At 33.9% G+C, this 24392-nt stretch overlaps 1 protein-coding gene across 5 annotated transcripts in view; it reads right to left on the reverse strand.

The window, feature by feature from the left end:
* Positions 1-6512: 6512 nt before the first annotated feature.
* Positions 6513-24392, reverse strand: part of LOC121418367 (girdin-like) — a 90551-nt gene continuing 72671 nt past the window's right edge. The window contains exons 24-29 of one of the 5 annotated variants that reach the window (XM_041612191.1): positions 23366-23491; positions 19767-19859; positions 16952-17149; positions 15550-15743; positions 12880-12948; positions 6513-8874 (exon numbers count right to left, since the gene is read on the reverse strand). In XM_041612191.1, the coding sequence (XP_041468125.1) occupies positions 8113-8874; positions 12880-12948; positions 15550-15743; positions 16952-17149; positions 19767-19859; positions 23366-23491 (1442 nt within the window). In that variant the 3' untranslated portion in view covers positions 6513-8112. The remainder of the gene's footprint in view (positions 8875-12879; positions 12949-15549; positions 15744-16951; positions 17150-19766; positions 19860-23365; positions 23492-24392) is intronic. The other 4 variants (XM_041612193.1, XM_041612194.1, XM_041612192.1 and 1 more) reach the window with 4 other exon arrangements.

The following is a 24392-nucleotide window of genomic DNA, read 5'->3' on the forward strand; positions in this document are numbered from 1 at the left end:
TGAGCTGGACATTTTTTTTTTTGGGGGGGTGTTGAAATATTGATCTGCAAGTTGCCAATTCTTGCCTCCTTATCTACTTCCATTTCTTTTCTTCCTCATATTTTGTTTTGCCCTTTCCTTTATCCCCCTTTTGTTTTTAAACCTCTGAAAATTGGGGGCAAAATTATATTTTGCCCCCCCACAAAAAAAATTCCAGCAACAAACAAGCAAGGCAGTCAGACCAGCATGCTCCAAATTCATGAATTGTCAGATGTAATTCTACTGGTTAAAATGTCGAGATGGTGTTCAAGAGGAGTTAGCTGAAATTTAAGTCAAGAGTTAAAGATTTCAGTTGTAAAAATATCATATAAAAATAATAAACAGATGTACGTTTTGATTAATCCAGAAAGGAGGTACAACTATGGTAGAAAAATTAATTATGTAAAAAATGAAAATTTGTACCAGGTAAAAATGATAGAGGAAGGTTTTGTTTTTTCTCAAAGGCTTCTGTATTAAAGGGCCAAGTCCACTACATAAAATTGTTGATTTGAATCAATAAAGAAAAATCAAACAAGCATAGTGATGAAGATTTCATCAAAATCAGATGTAAAATAAGTTAGGACATTTCAAGGTTTTGCTTATTTTTCTCAAAACAGTAATATGCACAACTCAATGATATGCAAACAAGAGTTGATGATATGTCCCTCACTCACTATTTTTGTTTTTGTTTGAATTGCACTATATTTCTTTTTTTTATTATTTGACAATAAGGACCAACTTGACTGAACCATGAAATGTTAAAATAATAATTCCACATGTTCCGTGGTGAGAAAACTTTCACAGGACAGTGAGGAGCAAATTAGAATATTTCATTTAATAAAATACAAAAGGAATAGTGATGTCATCAGTCCCCTCATTTGCATACCGACCAGGATGTGCATATAACTGTTTTGTGAAATTATGCGAAGCTTCAAAATGTCATAACTTTGTTACGTCTGATTTTGATGAAATGTTCAGTGCTATGCTTGTTGGATTTTTCTCTTTTTATAAAAAAAAACTTTTTTTGGGGGGGGGTGGACTTGTCCTTTAAAGGCGAAGTTTACCTTGAAAATTAGTTGGTTTTGATGAAAATAGATAAGATTGCAAAAACTATTAGTGAATGTTTGATTAAAATCTGTTGATGAATAAGAGATTTATGAAATTAGTTTTGTAAAGTCATTTGCGAGCAGCTTCCACATGTATCAAGTGATATACTTTAATGAAACATAGTGAATAGAAATATTTTTCTTCAGTAAGGGGGCAACAAATGATGTGTCTAATCAAGAAGATATCACCTCTAAGAGGTGATATCTTCTTGGTCTAGTGATATATCCATTCCACAAAATATGAAATCACTTTATTTTTTATGTGACATTCAAAAAAATTATATCACATGACGTTAGGAGTTGTCTATGACATCACAAATTTTCACAAAATCAAGAGTTCAAAGATTCGTAACATAAAATCTTTCAAAATATTCATCTCCATTTTTTTCTGATTTTATGAAAACAATTTGTTAGGGTGAATGTCCCCTTAAGTGGGCTTCTAATGTCAGATGAAGGTTTTTATATGGATCTGCCAATTCATTTAGAATAGAAATAACCAATTTAATTTTAGTTATAAAATGAAAAATCTCTATAAGGATTTTACACATAGGTTCATATGAGACACAATACTTCCTAATTTTGTATAAGGTGTTTTTGCAACAATTTCTAGTAAAATACATTTGTGGTTTTTTTTTCCATTTCACACAGATGATTTCTGATATCCCTCTATATTCAGTATAGCATTTTTCTGAGTTTTTTCATTTTTAATTTAGGCTTAATTTAAGTAATAAGGATTTTGTTATATTTATATAGTATTTAAAGTTTTTTTTAACTGTAGGTAGTATACTGCATTTAAAGCATTTAACTTTAGGCTTGTTTTAAGTAATAAGGATTTTGCTATATACAGTGCATTCCATAAAAAACAAAACCAAGATTTATCAATGATTCATCATAACTTAATCACAAATACAATAGACAAATGACCAACCAGTTTAAAGCTTAGAATCTCTTCTTTCATCTGTAATCACTTAGATTATTTCTCATTCAAGCATGAGTGAGCAAAAGCAATTTGAAAAGGGGATACCAAAAAGTCACTTGGCGGGCCGTATTTGGGTTTTAAAAAGAAAACCACATTTTTAAAAAGTTCAATATCTGCTCTTTCATTTCATACCTCAATTACAGAAAATGGTCAACAAAGTTCTGGTTATTTGAAATAAGGCTTGAATTTCAATAATTCCATAAAATGAAAAGTTTTTACAGGCTAGCGTTCAAACTCACTCTACACTCCGTTTTGTTGACGATCAGCCATGCATTAAGTCTTTTGTTAACAGTGCGATAGCTTCTGTGGGAAACCGGTGAAAACACGTTTATTTAATGAAATTATGGAAATACAAGCATCGATTCGAGGGATCATAACTTCTTTACTTCTTGACCATTTTCTGTGATTAAGGTATCAAACAAAAGAGCGGATATTGAACCTTTTTAGTCATGTGATTTTCTTTTTGAAATTCAGATACCCCCGCCAAATGAGATTTTGGCATCCTTTCTTCAAATTGTTTTTGCTCACTCATGCATGAATGAGGAATAATCTAAGAAATACCAGATGAAAGAGGAGATTCTCAGCTTTATAATGGTAGGTCATTTGTCTATTGATTAAGTTATGATAAATCATCTCTACATCTCGGTTTCGTTTTGTCTGGGACGCACTGTATAATATTTAAAGTGTTTTTAACTGTAGGTAGTATACTGCATTTAAATCGTAATGATGTTTAGCATGAAGTTTATTGAGGAATTGAGGAACTAATTTCATTTAATGTTTGTTTAATTGACATGATTTAATTTTAGTGTAAGTTTTTAAGTTTTTCAAGGTGGTTTAAATAGAAGTTTTTTAAATATAAGATGTCTGTATGTATAAGGTTCTGAAGCGTATATAAAACTAAGGACCATGAGCTTAAAAGCCTTACACTTTTAGCTTTATATTTATTACCTAATGCTGACAAAATTACAGGTATAAACAAGCCCTGAATAACAAAAGTAATATACTTAAATCTTCTGCTTTAAAACCTTTAAGTATGGCATGATATTCTTGACAACAAAATTTGACTTTAGGGGGAAATCATGAGTGTGTTTTAAATGAAAATAAAATCTTGAGTTCATAAAGATGATCACCAAACATTGTAAGCATTACAAATAAATACCATTAAAAAAAATTCATTTCATTTCAGCATTTCATTTATTCATTTCTTTCATATTCAGCATACACATGCACTTTAAGTAACAGATAAATCACTTGTGATTTCACATAACCATAAATCATGATTTTCATATTTTTTCCATAAATCTTTTCTTTATTTCTTTTCTCACATTTGGAGATGGTTTTCAGACAATTTGATCTACAAATCACACATAGTTTAACTACATCATAATGGTTCAGCCGTTAGGCAAAATGGGAATGAAAGATTACAGAAAGAGGGTGAAAGGAGATCAAGGCCCTGTTTTACATAGAGCTACGACTGATCTAATCAATCATAACTATGGAAACCCATCAGTGTCATAATTTTTTCTACAGGAAATTTGCAAAATACTCTTTGTAAACAAACGAGAACACACCAATTGTCAAAAAATCAATGAATTTATGGTTATACATTCATATGTAGAGAATTTTTGGTTAGCAAACATGCATGTTTTAAGTGACTTTCCTGGCTTTCCATAGTTGCGATTGATCCGATCAATCACAACCCTTTGAAAGGCGGGTCCTAGGTCCCTATTTTACCAAGAGTTGAGACTGATCCCATCAACTACAACTATGGAAAGCCAGCAATGCCAAAATCGAAAACCGTATTCAAATTGCTTTCTCATTCAATGTTTTACAATTCAGTGTGCCCCTCCTTGTTTACAGAGGACACTGTGCGGATATTTCCTGTAAGAAAACTAAGACGATGATGGATTTCCATACAGTTGAGCTTGATTGAATCAATTATAACTCTTTGTAAGACAAGATCTCGGCTTTTCTTACAAATATGCCTTATCAATTGCAGTCAATTACAACTTCATGTTATACACAGCTGATATTTCGTTTGTCAAATTGGGGATGGGCCCATGAAAAATTGAATAAATTGTGTTTTATATGTTAAAATTTGTAGTTTTTTTTTTACATTAAGTTATACCAATCGAAGACGGTTATGAGAAGTAGGCACTGTTGTCTACAAAATGGTTGAGATATCAGACAGAAAATTGATAGAAATCATATAGAAAATATCCGATAACCAATTTGACACTGTGCTTCTTATTATGAATACATACAATCCGTGGAACATTTCATAGAACATTCAGTGATTCTCACCCCCAAATGTTTGCATCTGATTGGCTCAGGGTAAATAAAAACTCACTTATCATTGCTTATTGGTCATGGTGTAAATGAACTTATTTTATTATGGCAGTATGAGAATCCATTTTTCAATATTAATGACCTGGCAAGTAAGAAAAAAAAAGAAAATACATGTAAATGTTTGGGGATTTTGGTCTGCATCACACCATATTATGAACTACAAAGTGGAAGATTTCATAAATTGTTCCTTGGTATGCCATTCCATGGGAGCAAATACTGTCATAAATTCTCTGAAATTTTTATACAAATGCAATGATTTTTTAATATTGCTCTTCAAATTAAGGAAAAGAAAAGAATAAAATCAAACTATAGTTTCTGAAGACTTTCTTTAAACAATACACAAGTTCTGTCACCACTCCAACTCATATACTCAAAAAAGCTTTCTATCTTATAGATATTTTGAAAAAAATATGTACATTTCTCTCGCAATAATTTCATAATATTCTGCTAAAGCACATACAGAAAGAACAAATATTTACACAACACAATATTGATAGAAAACAAAAGTGGAATTTCACAGGATGTACATAATAAAATATTTCAAAACACATAAAAATGACAAATACAAAAATAATGCTGCCCTGAAAAAAATCATTCATGATTCAGAATCTATTTTTTTTCTGATAAAAATGAAAGCATTGTATCAGGTTGATGGCAACTTATATGACAAAAACTCTTCAATATTACTTGATTTTCATGATTTGGGCTTTTAAATACACATATTATTGGATTTCAAATGGGTAATTTAAGGATCATAAATCATGGTTTGCCTTGTCTTATTTGATGAGAAAAATATTTAAATTCATTGGAGATTTGATAGTAGTACACATGGCACGCTTTAAACTAATACTCGGTAAAATTCCTAGACTTAAACCAGGGCAAAGAAATTTTTTAAAATGCAAATACAGCAAAACCCATCGTGGGCTGACAAGAATTGCGGCACATAAATAACAAAGTCAATCATAATATAAATAATAATGCAAATTGAAATATCTAAAATGTCAAACTAAAAACACTGGAAAACAAAAATACAGAAGAGGTATACGTGGGCAACAAATTAGCAATATCGTCAACAAAATCATTTTAAGACCCGAATAATAGTAGTGGATTGTCAAAGTATTTTGATTGATTGGTCAAAAGGAAGGATATGAGCATTCATTATAATTTTAAACATATGAAAGTAACTTCTGAAGGTTTCCATGGTGAAGAAAGACCAAGTGCCAAAGTTTCACCGTATACATGCTCCTGGGCATGTTTTTGATCCTGAAAAGGACCATCCAAACTCAGCGATCCGACAAAGATGTTTCTTAACATGACATGCGACAAAGCAATGCAAGCAATTTAGTTTAAGGTATCTTTAAAGATGAAACAAAGACAAAAATATTTTTTTGAATAAGGAAGTATCCCCCAAAAGTATCTGGAGGATAAAAAATTAGCACGGTTAGCACCTTAAATGTCTTGTGTAGTTCATTATACAGTCAAAAGTCATTTTTTCTTTTAATTTCCATAGAATTTTATAATGAATCTTCTTGATTGTGCATTGATTTCAAAGCGAAGAAATAATATAATTTGTGATTTTAAACTTTGTATCTTGAAAGCACTTGTATCTATTTACCATGTTGTGATGAACTTGGAATGGAGAGAAAGATGAAGTATGAACCACACTGTGTCACAGTGAAAGTGCATTAAGGACACAATATATAATGCATCTTATACTTTGGTACATTAATAATAATAATATAATAATATAGGTATGTTTACCCAGGGAAGCCACTTCAGTTCCAAAAACTGTTCTCCCAGCGGGCCCTGCTATTATTATTACCCCAGCTTAAGCTGGGCTGCCTAGGCGCTCAAAGCATTCAAGGAATTTCTTCCTACCGGGTACCCATTCACCTCACCTGGGTTGAGTGCAGCACAGTGTGGATAAATTTCTTGCTGAAGGAAATTACGCCATGGCTGGGATTTGAACCCACGACCCTCTGTTTCAAAGTCAGAAGACTAATCAACTGGGCCACAGCGCTCAACAAATAAAATAAATTTCTCAGGTTTTTCCAAAAATCCTGCTCATCATATTCTCTGTCTTTCTTGCCCTTTCTGCAATGGCAAAACAACGTGGGTAGGGAAGGTGTGAAATAATGGATCTTTTCCCCACAAGTATGAAATCTGAAATATAATATAAATCAATAATTTCTAAATAAAGCATTCATCATGTGCAATCTCAGTATGACCGACTCAGAATAGAGGAGCAAGCTTTTACACATACACCATGTACCAACATTCCATAATGTTGACAAAAAGACTGACAATGGTTGTAAATGTAAATTACCATTGAACCGAATATGATGGTTTTGATGTGCGTGTGAAATATATCTACCAATTTCCAAGACAGAATGCATGTGTATCCTCATGACTCCACATGAATAGAAGAATGAAAGAAGAAGTTTTGAAGACGCTGGTAACACAAAGGTAAGCAATGATCGTAGCACAAGTTTTCACAGTTGATCACACAGACTACAATACATCATCAATCGTCAAAATCAAGGATACAATCAATTGCTAAGCCTTGTGTTACAGGACCTAGGTAGGTAGCATACTTGGAAAGCATAATTTAGGATTTAAGCAAAACAACAGGTCATGAAAGTAAAATAGCTACACATATCGTAATTGGTAAATCAGGTCCATCCAAATGAATGGATCTATCTATTTGAAGACATTGGTTCTTCCTTGTTTATATACTACATGGTATAAATAATAACTCTCTGGTGTAGAAATGTATATAATTACAAGGTGAACTGTATTTTGTTCCATCATGGATACCATATATGCTGATTAATTCATTTTGTTCCATCATTGATACCATATACGTTGATTGATACAATAAATTACTGATTGGTCCACAACTGTCATTTCTACTTTCTGTTTCGGTGTTTGGTCTCACCTAAATTAATCCAATCCGAACTTGTCAACAACTACTTCATCTACTATTCATTTGGTCTAATTGCCATTTGGCCCTGTTACCATTTGTCTAATTTCTGTTTAGGCTTGATACTTATTTCATCTAATATCCACTTGGTCTAATGACACTTAGACTAAATGATAAACAGACTAAGTGGATATTAGACTAAAAGTGGTGTAGACCACACAGCAGTTAGACCAAATTGTTAGACTAAATTGGTTTGGCCCATGTTGAATAAAATATTCTGAGAAGTAGATAAACTGCTAGCTTACCAAGTGAATATAAGCCATAAAAGCAAGTGCCGTATTGAAGGGCAGACATTATCATAACATGCCCTTGAGTGTACAATGAAAAATAACACAACACTTACTGTCTCACGAGATATATTTCACTCTAGAAAACTGTAATACCAAACTTATGTGAATTTTAGAAAATCTGAATACCATGATCTATTAAATGGTACATGTCCAAAGTTGTGCAAATCACATGGAATCATCATCAAATTTACTTTACTGTAAAAGGAGTTGTTTTTGCACATTTCACAATAACAATACTTTGAATAGTTTTTTTTTTCTATTAGTCTTTGTCTATATACAACATCTCACACTGACATGTAAACTTGCACAAACCAAGACAGATGCATAAGTCTTCAGGCCATCTATAACCTATAAAGCTAATTTATATATCTATTTGGTAGAATACACTCAGACACATCCATATTCATACCACACCGAGTTCTTTTTAGGAGGATCCTTTTCCTTATCCTCTTTAGAAGTTGCTGGTGTTGGTTTAGGTCTAAGAGTTTTCTCTGTGGCAGAGACGGGGCGAGACTTCGGAAGGGGTACAGGGGGTTTTCCACTGGGGGCCTTGGTCTCTGCATTGCCAGCCGTTTTAGCAGGTGACCTTCTTACGTTAGAAGGGCTTGAATCTGGAGAACCGGCTATGTTGACAAGACGTAACCTAGCCTCAAGGTTTGCCAGGTTCTCTTTGGTCAACATGTCTTTTCCTCGAGGGCTCAATTGTTCACTGGACTTGCTCATTTCCCTTGCCGCATTTTCAATGGGGATTGACTTGGCTTTGATGGGCACATTGTCAGGATAGTTCTGCTTTGGCTTTATCACCTTTGTACTCCCTTGGGAAGGTAAGGCATATGAAGCAGACGACTGAGATTTGTTGTCCTCCCGGGAATTCTGCTTGGCGTACGGCCGTGCCGTGTACGCAGATGAACCCAAAGCACCCTTACTACTCGGGACAGGCTGTTTCTCCCGCTTCGGTGATCGGACGGTGACGATCTCCTCCTCCTCATCATCCAGAACTTCAAACTCCACATCCTTGACAGTTCGCTTGCTGCTGTCATTGACCGAATGAAGATCTCGTGTCACGGACGCCTCGATGGAATCCTCCGATCCGTACGTCTTGTGGGGTGCCGTTGCGACAGGGCCATCCACCTCAGTTGCTTGAGGGTGCTGCAGGGAAGGAATATAAAATGGAGGAGGTGCTATAGGTGGGTGTGGTCCTTGTTGTTGTTGCAACAAGTGAAACAAGCAAGACTTGTCAAAGAGAATCATTTTCTGTCATGCTGACATGCAAGATGCATCCGAAAGTGCAACAAAATCAGCAAGAACCTTTCCCCTCAACAAATGCACCTAAAGCTACCTAGCATTCCAAGTACCTTCTTAATCCTAATCTGATCTTGGGACCATTGCATAAGGAGTTGCATTTGGGCACAACTAAAAAACATCAAAACACAAGTCCCTAATACGCACTTTTTTTTTTATTCTTTAAAAATAAAATTGTTTGATATTTCGAGTTGCGTTTGAATGCAACTCTGTGAGCAACGAGCCCAAGTTGACCCTACTAAGTATGTCATGGATAAAGCATAAATGCTATTCTATAGGAGTCTTGTGATCTAATCTGACATCTATGCTAACTACACTACAGTAACCAGCTTCCTGTACTTGTCATGGCAAATGACTACTCACTGACATCAATAACCTTGCAAAAACAAAAAGAGAAAAGTGATACATCATAAATGAGCATTCTAAAAGAAAAGACAATGTGAAGGACACAAATCTAAAGAAATGGTTCACTGGATCACACATAGATAACTTTCATTTAAGGTTCACTGGAGTTCATCATAGCTGAAAACATTCAAATGGTCTTATGCAAAATGGTCCTGGCCTAATGAAGAATAATTTGTTTCTACTAGACTAAGAGGTGAGATATTCTGCTGAAAGTGACTGATCCCTAAAAGAGCGATCACAAATTGCCAGTTGCTCGTATATGGTGATTCACTGCAGTTTGCCCCCCCCCCCAAAGTTTGATGCAATCAAAGCCATTTATTACATAATTCTTCGGCCAAATCTTTTTTCAATGGGAAACGCCAAGGAGCGTATTGCTATGTTAGGCAAGTATAATTTAAAAATAAAAATTACAAAACCTTGTAATCAACTGCAAGTGAATTGGCTAAACTCTGAATGAAGGACTCAGAATTCATCCAACTTCAGGGGCCATCTAACTAAACCGGCGATGTGTAATTGTCCTTCAATGACCCATCACTTGTTAGCACTGAACCATTGTAACACAGGACCATTTCAATGCTTTTGCGTGGTTTGGGACACTTCAAAAAGAAGACACATTTAAGCTGCAGTAACACCAATGAAACCGACTCGAAACTGACCAATAGCTTGTCAATGGATAAAACATTCCATAATATCTTTAGTCGGTCTGGAGTTTGTTTCACCGGAGAGACCGAGGTATAACACAGGTTAGGTGAATCTATGAAACTACTGCTATCACTACAAAACACAGAGACACAAGTAGACTTGGCACATGCAACAAGTTAAACAACACAGGAGCCATGCAAGATAAGCACAGACGCCACCAAAGGTGCAAAAATAAAAATTACGCTTGGAATGACACGTCTTTAATTCCATTAGGAAAAAAAAATAAGGAAATACCAAAGCAATACAAGAAAACAAGTTGTTATAAAATATGAAAAATATATTTCTGAGCTTCATTTACATGACTATGCTTAAGACTGCAATGTACAGGTCTGTCCATTATGGTGTTTTACTCATTTTTATCTTGACTTAAAACCCTGTATTACTTATTGTTTTTACATATTAATTATCAAACACATCTTAGACATCAGGATTTACTGTAAAATACCTTGGAATAAGAATACAAAATTTATCATAAAATTCATGATAAATTTTGATTACCGGTACTAGTACAACTTTGTTTTACATTGAGTAGGTATCATTTCATTATAACTATTTCTATCACAATAATATCTCCCATTAAGACTATCTATGATTGTCAAACTTTCCTACAATCAAGTTAAGACTTTTGTCCCGTGTCCCTTTAACGTTACATGTCCTTAGGAGTAAAAAGTACAGGATAAGTTAATACTTTGTGAGAATTATCACCAATTTATTTTAATTAATCATATCATTCTGAAGATCATTTATAATAATCTTCTTTGTTCAATTAACATTGTATTATCATGTGTTGATGGTTGTGGTTCATGCATTGCGAATGTTGATGTTATTACTGTATTAAGCATTTTAATTAGGGTGCAAGCAGAAACGTGCATGAAGAAGACATGTACTGAGATACCTTAAAAAGAAATCGTGCAATTTACATCTAAAAATCAAAATCACACACACCAAGAAGATAGACAGAAAATTCTCTTTATTCAAAAGTACAGAATTTATAATACTTGTATTTTCTATAGTGCATAATAATCAGTAACTTTATGCACTTTAAGCATTTATCTATCAGACAAAACATTTCTGATTTATACACAAATTTTGAGAGGTAAACACATGGTAAACTGTACTTTTCAATTCAAGAGCAAATGAAATGCACACTGAGCTAGAATAAGCAGGATATTTGGGTATTATTGGGGTAAAAAAAAGGAACTGAAAGTCACACGGTACACAAGACATCAAACACGACAAAACGATGCAATGTTTGACTTTAATTTGGTGCAAGTTTATTGGTCAACATGTGAAGATGTTGATAAGTCTGTTAGTACACACACATAAAAGGGAGCATTCATTGCTATTAAAATGGGATGAATATCTTACAATGTAGCTGTCTATTGCAATGGGCATTCTAAGGAAAATTCTCTATTATCTTTGTATTGATACAATCATAATGAAATGAATTCTGAAAATTCCTTACCCCCTACTTATTTTAAGAGATAAAACATATCTCTAATAAAATAACTGTGGGTCTAAAAAAAATCATAACTAATCATTTTTTTAAATGGCTGGATAGAAATTTTAAACAGCTCTTACAAATATTTAGCTCACACTCAAACAGTTTTGCTTCATATGTGATGGAAGGGTTTCAATATTAAAATTTTATATAGAACTCCTTTTTAATGAAAAATGATTGACAATAAGAATTTTTTAAAATCAATACTAAAATATAAAAAGGGGCATTTTCCTGAATTTCAGCCAAGTTAAAACCTTCACATTTCTTTTTTTATCTCAAGACTGCTCATAGGAAGTTGAAAATGTATTTTTAAATATAATAAGATAAAAAGGACAGCTTCCCACATCACAAAGATGTTATCTAAGTTAACTTATTTACAATAAGAATACTACATAATCAAAATTTGTCTTTCACTGATATATGTTTTCATTCTAAGTTCAAAGATATATTCTCTAAGAAAATATTTACATTTACATATATTACATTCTCAAATTTACAACACACAATTTTTCTGCAATTCCTGAAATGTACACTAAAACAAATAATTCATGGCAGAGATTAATTTGGCAAATTAGAATTAAAAAATGCTTATTCACAAATAATGTTGGTCTTTTATATCTTAATGATGAAACAGTATATAAAAAATATCAGTGACTCTCACATTTTAGAAATGTTTTCAAATTGAAGGTTTAAAATGCATGTAGATGGGTATAAAATGCCACACTTGGAAATAAAAATGATGAATAAATCAAATCTCAAAATCTCAAAATGTACTAGTAATTAGAAACTGAATGACAATGAACTATGAAAAACAGCAACCATGTCATACGCATAAAAAGAAGGTGGAGTGCATATGAAAATTGCTACGAATCTAAATGTTCATAATTATATATGCAGTTTTGATGATTATCAAGTGACAATTTCATCTTTTCTTTAATTTTATGAAAATTTTATTTACTCTTCAAGAAATCAAAATTTTCTCTCTTTTTCCTAAATGCAAGGCATGTTCCATTTTCAATAGTAAATTTCAAATTACCATTGTTATTCATGTACGATCTAATGATTGAATGGACTAAATTTGATTAATGATAAAAATTCGATCAAAATTTTTATTTGGCAAAATTTCCTTTATTGCAAGATCAACTTTCACAAAGTTAAGGACAATTTGACATCTTCACATATTAAGAATGATGATAAAAAAATAATAACACTTCCACAAACGCAACAAATCATGCTCAACTTACACTATAGTAGTCCCAGCAAGAATACCTGAGGCCTATTCTATCGTTAAATGACTGGTGCCGGACGAGAAACTTCAAAAATGCGACAGAAACCGAGAACAATAGGCAACATGCAGCATGCAGAAGGGAACAATGCACATATTTGCTCAAAATGCCCAAATACCCCAATTTTCACAATATTTTACTACATGCAGACATTTTCTTGTGCATGTAAGTCACACATGCATCCTACGCATAGCACTGTCAATTTTGCACTGTAAGAAAGACAGTAACCTAACAATTTATATGAAATTCTTTCAATGTTTTTTTTCTATAAGAAAGTTGAGTAAAAAAAAGGTTTGCATAGTTCCATCCAGCACCTTAAAAATTTGTTGAATTCCAAGTAAAATTCCTTTCTTCTGACGACACACCTAACTTTCATATATCTTGGGGGCCACTTCTCATAACTGTCGTAAGACTATTAAGTCTTAGATATTCCTTTCAAAAAAATTCCCATATTACATTAACCTCTGAGTTTGAGTATTTGTAGTGACATTGAAGCATGAAAACTTGATATCACTTGGCCAGAAGCACATGGTGACAATATAGTTTCACTTCACTATTAAAACTGTATTCTAACACTATTTTTTTAGATAATGCTATTTTCAAAAGTGAATTCCGTCACAGTTGAAGCAATGTTTCATGACAGTAAATGATGTTTTTGACAGAGAGTGTTCAATCCATAAAGCTATTCCCAGCTTCACTTCCAACAAAAATATATAGCCATTTGCATTCAAAGACATAGAATTAGAAATGTAATTTCATGGAATATCTATAAAACACCTATGAAAGCTTTGAGAAGATAGACACCCGACCATATTTAGATTAAGGATTGTTATTGATAAACAGTAGATATTCTAACAAGATTTTTTTTTTAATGAGAAATGTTTAGGTTTAGTGGACTATTTATGGTGCACAGAAACTGTAAAATAGTAGTACTCTTCACCAAATTGATAAGGTATTAAAAGCAAAGAGAGGAAAAGACAAAGGAGAATAGCTAAAATCCACAGCATGCACACACATATATTTCTGGGACCTGTTTCACAAAACTTGTGACCGATAACATGGTCATAGAATGCTGTTTGTATTGGCTAAAAACTAATTTGTCATCCAATTCTAGCATTTGCAATTGATGACAAGTTTCAAGAAACAGGGCTTGGAACAAAAATATAAACATGAAATATTATTATCCATTTCAAACCAAAATGGCTTTAACCCAGCACCTAAGTTTGAGTCAAAACAATTCTGGCTTAAAATGGATAAAAATATTATAAGGACAGTTCCCAAATTTGCAGTTAACATAATTTAAGATGGAAATATCTGTCAATGATACAATAAAATACAAAACAATGCTATTGAACAGAGTTTGTAGAACAAGCAGAAACTTTTGGTGTTCTCAAACAAAAGTATTTTGTAATATACTGTATATATTGAATGTAATGACTATTAATTCTCATTTCTCCATAGTGTATGCTGAGTTTCTGAAGAATGTAAATTTCCAACTTTGGAAAGTGCATTTTTCTGCTAATTTGGAAGCAAACCCCTTTGAGACTGATTCATATGACTGATTCATACGAGTATGAATCATGCCATTTTTTGCCAATTCATCGACAATTTAAAAAAAAAACTTGGAAGATCTAATAAAACCTTGCTATATCTCATCAATTCAACTCAACGTATTAAAATATCAATTTACTTCCAGAAGATAAAAACTGACTGAAAAAATAAAATAATAAAATATAAAAATTAAAAACGTAGCACCATCTTTTGTAATTCCACACACTTTTCATGTATTTTATATCAGACATTTTTCAAAGGACAATCATTTGAACCACAGAATGACATTTTTTAAGCAAAATTCATTGCTCAATAAATGTATTGTCATTTTTATGCGAGATCCAGTATTTTGCAAAGGTTTTCATGAGACCTTCCCAAGCTTTTTATTACTTATATTGAATTTGAAATTCAGTGAATGAATGGATCTTAATCAATAATCAGATATCATTGTTGACATACATTATACCTACCAAACCCCCAAAAAGCAAATTTGATCATTAAACCAGGCCTTCAAAAAGAAGCTTGAAACTTTGGGGTGATTAAAACCCCTGTAGATCTTTTTTTTATGATACAAACACTCATGGTTTGTTACAAATATATGTTTCTCTTTGATTATGACAGGAAAAATGCACTAAATAATAAATATCATCTCTTTTTTAAGTAAATTTACAGGGATTTTAACTTTGTCCTTAGCTTAAAACTTCCTTTTCAAATTCAGGCCATGATGTTTTACATTCTGTTTCTGATTCCTCCATTTTTACTACCACTTACCATCTATTACATTTCTTTCCATTCTTCACAGAAAGTAGCCAAATTTATAACTGATGTTTTTGTCTCACATGAGCTCCCATGAATTACTTCCAGTACTGATATTATATCAAATCCTATTTCAAGAATGTCATTCCTCCTACCCACAGTTCCATCAAACACAAAGCGTAGAAAGAATCAAGTTTGAAATGCTAAAACATTTTGTAAGCATGTCTTGCATTTCATGTCTATACAAGACAGACCCCAACAAAGATGTCTCTTTAAGTCAATAGCTTATTTTCTTTTTGCAAACAAGTGCCTGGTACCTACTTTGGTGTTTCCGTCGCCGTCCCGCGAGATGTCGTTGAGGTTTTCCAGTGACCCCGCCCGAAGGTCTGTCAGGATCTCCCTAGAGCGGCTCTTTATCCTTGAGAGCATCCCGACGGCGCCCGATCGCTGTCTCATCTTCTCTCCCCTCTGGGGGTTCTTCACGTAGTGTCCGCTGCCGTCATCGTCGAGCATTTCTACAATTGAGGATGGGAACAGCAAGATCTCCCACTTTAGAAACTAGCAATTTTATTCCCCCTTCCAATAAATTCAGGAGTCCAGTTTAGACTACAAAATGATATAAATCCTTAAGTATTTTGAAATACTGCTGCAATACGAAAAAAAAATCTTATTGAAGTTCTACATGAAGTTTGCTAATAACTCCATGAAGAATAATTTGGTAAAAGGGCTCCTGAGACCTTCTATGATTTTTGTTTTCCACAAGGAATTTTGTTACTAGTATACTTGAGGAATAAAAAAAAAGTAGCAGTAGGTACTGATTCTTCTCATTATCAAAATGACTGCAAATATATAGAGTAAATAAACAAACAAAATGTTCACTCTTGTCTTTATGGAAGGCTTAGTAAAACTCCTTCTGTATGGAGTAAATAATAAATGCTATCAGATTTCATTCCTTCTTTGATTTGGATTATATTTCGATTTCTCCACCACTTTCTAGTTGATTTGGTTGTCATAGAAACATACATGCTATCCATGCATCATTCTCAAGAGTGAATTCATAGTTTCGTTTTCAAACCAACAATATGGTAAAAATCAATAAAGACAAAAAAAAACAATCATGCATTAGAGTACAGCTCCATTCAAAACTCAAATTCACGAACAAGAAAAGGACAACAAAAACATAATCATAATTACAATCTCCATTTAAGTATTCATGTTAGTATTGGTAAAAAGAAAACATCAATGGAAATCAGATTGAGAGCATACGGCAGATAATTTGTTAATGAACATAAAACCACTAAGAGGAGGGATCACAGAGAAAATATGATGGTCAACAAAACCACATTTGTTAATAAACATATACCAGGTGGGTGTTTCATAAAACTGTTTGTAAGATAAGAACGACTTTAAGGACGACTGGTGATCCTTTCTTTTGATAAATGCTATACACCATAGGCGATGGTTTAGAGCGTAAGAAAGGTTCACCAATCGTTCTTTTTAAGTCGCTCTTAACTTACGAACAGCTTTATGAAACGGCCTCCAGTAATAAGAGGAATCAGAAAGATAATACGAGAGGCAAGTGGTCAACTCAACCACTGAAGGTTAATTATTAAGCACCAAACACCAATATCTACTGAGATTGGATTCTATTTTAAGAGGGCAAAATCTACTCAAAGGGGGCGAAGTATATAAAGGAAGAATAAATGGGGGTTAATGTGATTACCGCTTCCACCTGTCGGCGATCGAGGGGGCTTGGACGGTGGAGATGTATTCTGGGAAGAAGAGTTTGGCGTCGAGGTGTGTTGGGGCCTCCCGTTGGTGGCTGTTGGGATGGCCGACGTGGACGGGGATTGGTTGCAGCTGGTGTTGAGAGCACCACTGCTCTGAGACGTCCGCAGTGTACCTCTTCTTATTTCAGATTCTATTGGTGTAGCAGTCATGATAATGTGGGTGTTGGGTGTACAGTGTTTAGTGATGAGTGTTTAGGTTTGGTGTTTGGAGGGGATGTAAAAGGGCATGCAGAATTTTACGAGGCAGAATTTGAATGTTGATTTTATCAATGTTTGGAATGCATGCCAACCAAAGAAAAAAAATGATGTTTGTTGGTTTATGTTTTTCAGATTTAAGCCAAAGTTATGTCATTATAACCAAAATGTATCATAGAAAATTTCATGAAACCAAAATAAATGCAAAATAAAACCAGAAAGCAGTTCAAATTGTATGTTGGAAAATATATATTTTTTTTGGGGGGGTGTGATCAAGTCAGGGGAATGGAATCAATGTTAGATGTCAGATTGTTAATAATGGTGAGGGATAAGAGAAAGATGAAGTGTTAGCAGTGAGAAAGGCAAGAACCGGTTTGTTAATAGAAAATGACTTATGCATGGATACACATTATAATTGCGGAGTATCAAAATATTATGTTGATATCAATTTGGTAAATATTTTTTCTCATGTAGATTTGAAAAGTTATTTAAAAATCACCAAGAAACAAAAATTTGAAAATAACCAGAAGAAAGAAAAATAAGAGGAAACATGATTCTATATTTGGTTATTAACTTTGAATTATCATTCACTATTTTGCTACAACAGGCATCTAAATTAAGTATCCATACATAAGCCAACTATAACAGTTTGAAAACCATTTAAATGGAGAAGATCCACTTTCCCCAGAGTTAAATGAAATTTGAAATAAAATCAATACTGACAACAAAAAAATTAAATGGTTAGATAGAAATGTCAATAGCTGTATACAAGAAAGAGCATGTTAAATCAATAGAAGCATGAATGGCTTCAGCAAGGATAAAAAGAAACTATTTGGGGATGCTACATTCTTACTCTGCCTGCTAACATCGCAGCAGAAAAAATACACATTTAAATAATCAAACATAATATTTAAATTTAAAATGCTGCCTCTCAAAAGAGTTTGAGATTGTTAAGATGGCAATAGGAGCAAATCATTATTAAGTCACATAAATCAGTTGAAAATAATGAGCTTTTCTGACTTTATTTTCTTATCATAATATAATCAGTGTTTAGGGGGCCAGAGAAATAATGCTTCATGGAGCAGATCACTACGAAATGTAGCTCACATTAAATCAAGAACAGGGGAAGGTTTCATAAAGATTTTTGTCAGTGCTTTCACTGACAGATGTTATAAGCTACTGGAAATGCTTGCATCTGATTGGCTGACAGCATCAAAGTCAGTGAAAATCAGTGACAAAGCTAATCAGTCATGGTTAGAATATGAAACTTTTTTTTATTACTTTAGTTGTCAATATTTATCATCAGGAAAAGCTTTCAGCACAATCATTATACAACTTTAGAGTAGAATAATCACCAAATAGTAATATAATCCATGAGAAAAAAACACACCAATACTTAAAAGAATCAACGGAAAGAAATGAAAACAATACAAAATTAATCACTTCTATTTGCCAATTACATAAGAAATACATTTCAAGTACCACTGGTGACAAAGAACGTTTGGCGCAACAGAAAAAAAAGTGATATGGAAAGTATTAATTTGTACTTGTAGATAATATGATAACCGACAGACAGATTAATTGATAAGTTAAAAAAGCAATAATATCAGAGCATCATGAAGCAAATAAATAATCATTGATGAATAAAAGGATTTCCGTGTGTACATATATATAATCAAACATATCCCAAGATGCAATGCAAGATCACATGATGCACAAAATTCAAACATGCACACTAGGTGGGGGAACATGATCAATCAGGGACATTTTGCATGTGCCTGTAATACAAGAAGGATATTGAAATACTATGGGTGAATGTGAAGGAAAGAATATTCATACATCCACTGAGCTACAGGAACTGAAAGGTGTAACCGAAATAAAAATGAATAAAGATTGGGATTTCAAAAGAAGAAAATAAAATTGAATATAGGATAGAAAGCGACTAATGGCAGAGACAGAGGTGAAGGCATAGTAGGAAGAAAGGGGTTAGAGATAAAGGAAAGGGGTTAGAGATAAAGGAAAGGGGTTAGAGATAAAGGAAAGGGATAATGGGGAAAGAGTGAAAGGAGGCATAAACCGAGACAACCAAATTCTCTGACAAGGGGTGGGGGGGGGCACCCCAAACAAAATCCTGAATTTAAGCAATATGAAAAGAACGTAGAATATGATGGATAAAATTGAAAGCAAGCAGGGTTTCAGAAGAAAATAATAAAAAGAAATAAGTTCTGAAACTGATGGGGACTAGCGTAAAAAAAAAAAGAATCTAAAAAAAAGTAGCATAAGAATAGAACACTGGGGCCCTGTTTCATAAACAGTCACAACTATGGTAACTGTGCCATTGACGGCAACTACCATGGTAACCTTGATTGTAATTGGCTGCTGATTGAGCCCTGTTACCTTGGTAGTAGCCATATTGGCATACTTACAATAATTGTAGCACTTCATGAAACGGGGCCCCAGAAGTGATAGAGGGAAGATGCCCTTGACAGAGGAGAAGGAAAGAAAAGCGGTGCGTCTTGATAGAGGAAATACATAGGGAAATAGTGTGCATACCAGTATAGTTGAAACTGTTGGAGACAGATGAAGGAGAGACACTAGAGGGCGGGCTCTCCTCCACGGAGTACAGGTTACTGCTCCGACGATGAGCTGTTCCGATCAGAGACATTGAAGTTTGGGAGTGGAGGGGGGGGTACACAAGGGATACACATCATCAATGAGGATGGGCTTTGGTAAAGTTAACCTCTTGATAATTGGGTATGGTGTAGAGAGTTTAACATGTTATATCATAGCACGTGGAGAGAGAAAGTTTCAAATTTGAAAATTCATCAAGTTAAACAAAGTTATTGAATTCAGAAAGGGGTATTATAAATTCATAGGCTAATACTCCCTTGCTCTTCCCTCTGTGGAAGACATTCTAGCTTGTTTACCTAATAATTTGGAATGAGATAATAATTTGAATGAAATCTTCCGAATTAAAGCACTTTACACCCTAAATCTCAATTTTAAGATGTGATGGACATCAAAAAAAGGAGTTTAATTGCTGTAAATTAGGTTGCCAATGTTACTTTCTTAAACAATCAACAAAATGATATTTTTTTCAAAACAGACAGAAAAATTGGTTATCAATACCATCTCATGGCCTTCAATAGTTGTGTTTGCGCAAATTTTACAACTTTATCTCGAAGTATGCTATGATTTTGATACTTGCAGGGACTAAAATTATGAGGATCTTTGCCCAACGTATCATCCATCAGGTTAACTTCTACACAATCAAGAAACAAGAGGCTAACTTACAAAATGTACACAACATGTACAAGTATACTTGATGATACAGTTACACCAGCGAAACTGACTCCAGACCGCCAAACCAGGTTATATCATTTCCAATGGCATACCGTCGATCAGTTTGGTGTCAGTTTAATTGATGTGAATGTAGCATAAACAATGTTCAAATGTACACAAGAACTCAATGTATGTAACATAATGTTCCCCTCCCTCCCAGTGTATGAAAAGAGTAAGGAAAATGACTGTGATATATTATCAACAGCTAGAATTTACTGCTTGAGTCATCAACATAATGAATTACTAATCATGGGTGGAAAATTTTTAGCACTCAAGAGAAGAGTTTTATTTGCTATTTTGCCTTTTCTCTGCGTTCATCCCCCAACCCTTACAGTCCTATTAGAGCTTTTGTCATGTTATGAATATTTTTAAAAATTAAGACATAATTCTGGATACAGGCACTAATGCTAGGCTAAACATACAAGTCAAATATTCTGACATTTATCATTCAACTTCAATTTCATGAAAACATTTTTTGAAAATATTTCGAGTGAATAAATATCTATGCTGAAAATCTAATAATGATAAGACATTGCTTGATAAAAAAATATTCTACATTCAATGGGAAACAGATAAAGAATAAATTGAGAAAATTTCAAGATAAAAGTTAAAATTCATAATGGCATATTATTTTTGATAAATGCAGTGTAAGTAATATGGTGGGCTGGAATGACTATTAAGCATGGGACTACTGATTGGCAATGAGTTCAAAATTGCATGATGTAATAACTACGACTGTTAAAATATATAATGATGACAGCATTTGGCATGAAATGTGAAATTATTTTATAGTACTAGAAGCATTATGCTGTATAGTTAGATTATTGCACTGGGTGCTTTATTCCTTTATAATGTTATAAGAGAGTCAAAAGGGGCTTTCGATCCTAGCAGAATCTTCTTCGGAGGCAAAAGTTATGTTATCAAAGAATATCAGCTCAGGGGTTTATCATTCACTACTGCAATCATTTTTTTTCTCTCTCATTCTAATTTATTTGTGTTAATTCTGACCTTTTAAGAGTAGTTTCTGCCTTCAAAGGTTTTATTGAATCATGAATTACAGTGCTCCCTTTTTAAAGCAAATAACTCTGACAGTTATTTGTATCAAACTTATCCGGGGGCAAATAATCTGACATTAGAAGCAGATATAACTGTATATTAATGCAAACTAAGTCATCCACGTATGATGTACAATGGGTGATTTCACGTCCGGTGTTGGCCTTGGTGTTGGTGTTGAAATTTGGATTGCTTCCCCTAGCTCCTACACTTATTCATAGTTTGTAAAACTGATCCACATCACATTATTGACATCTAAACAACTAGTGAGTGACTTTTCAGGAACATCTTCATTTCATGTTTGGCGTTATAATCATGTAAAAATTGACCTAACACCAACACCATAAGGTCAACACTGAACTTGAAATCACCCAATGGTTTCTCCAAAGCTGAGATAAATGCATTTTAGCCTTGATTGGCATTAAAGGTACTTTCCATTCTTTTTGGTCCAACTAAGCAATCATGGAAGAAGGGAAACGGAAAGGAGTCTTTTAAAGAATCACCCGTTTACATCACATTCTATTTGAATATTTTGCAGGGGAGCATTTCATGAAGAGTATGTCCAGTGATTTTCAATGACAAATTTTCCCTCTGAGCCAATCAAACACAAGGGCCCAAATTCACAAAGATGGTTTTCAAAACCATTGGTTGAAATCATTTTTTTTTCAGATTTCCTGTATAAATAATGCATATTTACGGTGTATGTTAAAAAAGTGTCCAATGATGATGCACGCTTTTGTCACAGTGCGCCAAAACAACGTCTGTTGCCATAGTTATAAATGCTATTTTATTCATGAGTCCGCTGTTTGGAGAGTGGACTCATTAATTCAAAACAGTGGACTCATGAATAAAATTTTGTGGATAACCACGGCAACAGGTGTCAATTTGGTGCACTGTAACAAAACAGTTTAATATACGCATTAAATAAGCATAATTCATTCAGGAAATCTGCACAAACCATGGGTTTAACTGATGGTTTTAATACCACCTTCGTGAATTCGGACCAATGATCTACTAGCTTATAACAAGTCAGTGAAAATCGCTTTTTTGTTCTATGAAATGCTCCCAAGACTACAATCAAAGACCTGTTTGGTAAGAATTTAGGAAATGAAGAAACCTAATTCTGGGGAGTGTGTTTTACTTTTAGAGAAAAGTAATTTGAATACAGCTAAAGGAAAGCATGAACGGGTAGGGTGTTAAGAGCATGCTAAAATCTTGCCAAGGATCGTCATGTTACATGTAAGCTAAAAGCAGCAAATGCACAATTAGTAAAAGTTAGTAAGCATCATATACCCACACATCTCAACATTTCAAAACTATATTTGTCTATCTGCAAAAACATTTTCTCCACAATTAGGGCATTCTTGGCTTTTAAGCTCAAAATTCATCTTTTTAGATTCCATGAATTGCTAGGTTTTCATAGTAGGCAAAACAAGGAGAGATTTCGAAACAGAGGTCTTTCTTGGAGAGCCAAATAAGCAATAGGATTTTTTTTTAAAAGATTTGAGTGTTTCTGTTTAGAAACCCCTTTGATTACTCCAAAACTATCTTTTATTTTAGACACACAAATGCATATTCAAAGAACTTATATAAAACTTGAAACTATGTTACACCCACTGCCAAACAAGTCCTCATCACAACAAACTCAAGCACATCAACAAAACATAACAAAAGCACCGTTTTAAAGAATGAGCAGGGGTAAAGCATTAGTGCAATGCATGCTGGGTAAGGGCTGTGTTGTGTGTGTGTATTATTACCTCTGTCTGATTGGCTGTCCTGTGATTGTGTGTCGTGCAGCATGGGGGTACTGACACTGGGCATCATACCTTTGTCCAGGGAGTCACGGGACATACGCAGGTCCTCGCTAGACATGCTGAAGGCTCCTGTACCATCAATGGAATGGAGGATGACGGATGGATGGAGGGACAGACGGACGGACAGACAGAGGACAAGACGGATGTGATGGAATGGAAATGGAAGATAATTTAAAGGACATGTGGCAGGTTGGGGGCAATGGTTGATCAATACAAAAAAATGGATGGTTGAATTATGCAAGGGATGGAATAGAATGATTAATCAGGCCAATAGCATGTTGGGTCAGTGTTTGAGTACAGGGTGTGTAAAAAAAAGTAAAATCGAGGAAATGAATGTGAATGGTTAATAAAGGAACATCGAGAGAAAGGTGGTTAGTTGGGTCAGGGAGGGGTTGGAAGTGTTTCAGAAAATATAGGGTGTGTAAAAAAAATAGAGAAATATTAGGGAAGAGAACATGAAGCATTACAAAGAGAGTATAAACAGGTGCAGAGGTGTAGGATAAGATCAGGAACAGGAGTGTAGTCAAAGGACAAAAAAAAAAGAAAGAACAGTAGTAATTTGGATCAGGGTGGGGTTGGGTGTAGTTATAAAGTACAAGGTGTGTAAAAAAAACCAAGGCATGATAGGGATGGCATAAAAAGGACCAGCAGTTAGTTTGGCAAGTGCGAGGATGTGACGTGTGTAGAAGTACAGGGTATGTCGACAAGAAGAGGGCATGAACAGGTAGTATTATTGAGGGGATGGTAAATATGGATTAGGATTTTTTATATATATATATATATATATATATATATAGGAGGATAAGCAGTAAACATTAATAGAAAATTATTATTTTCAACAGGAGAAAGGGTGACATAGTGGGTGAATATGCATCAGAATCAAATAGGCCAATCAGGAATAGATCGTCAATGCAATGATTGCATTTTAAAATTGAATACATGTTAGTTGAAAAATAATAAATTTGTCAAA

This window comes from Lytechinus variegatus, chromosome 7 (genome assembly GCF_018143015.1).
Source record: "Lytechinus variegatus isolate NC3 chromosome 7, Lvar_3.0, whole genome shotgun sequence".
Lineage (NCBI taxonomy): Eukaryota > Metazoa > Echinodermata > Echinoidea > Temnopleuroida > Toxopneustidae > Lytechinus > Lytechinus variegatus.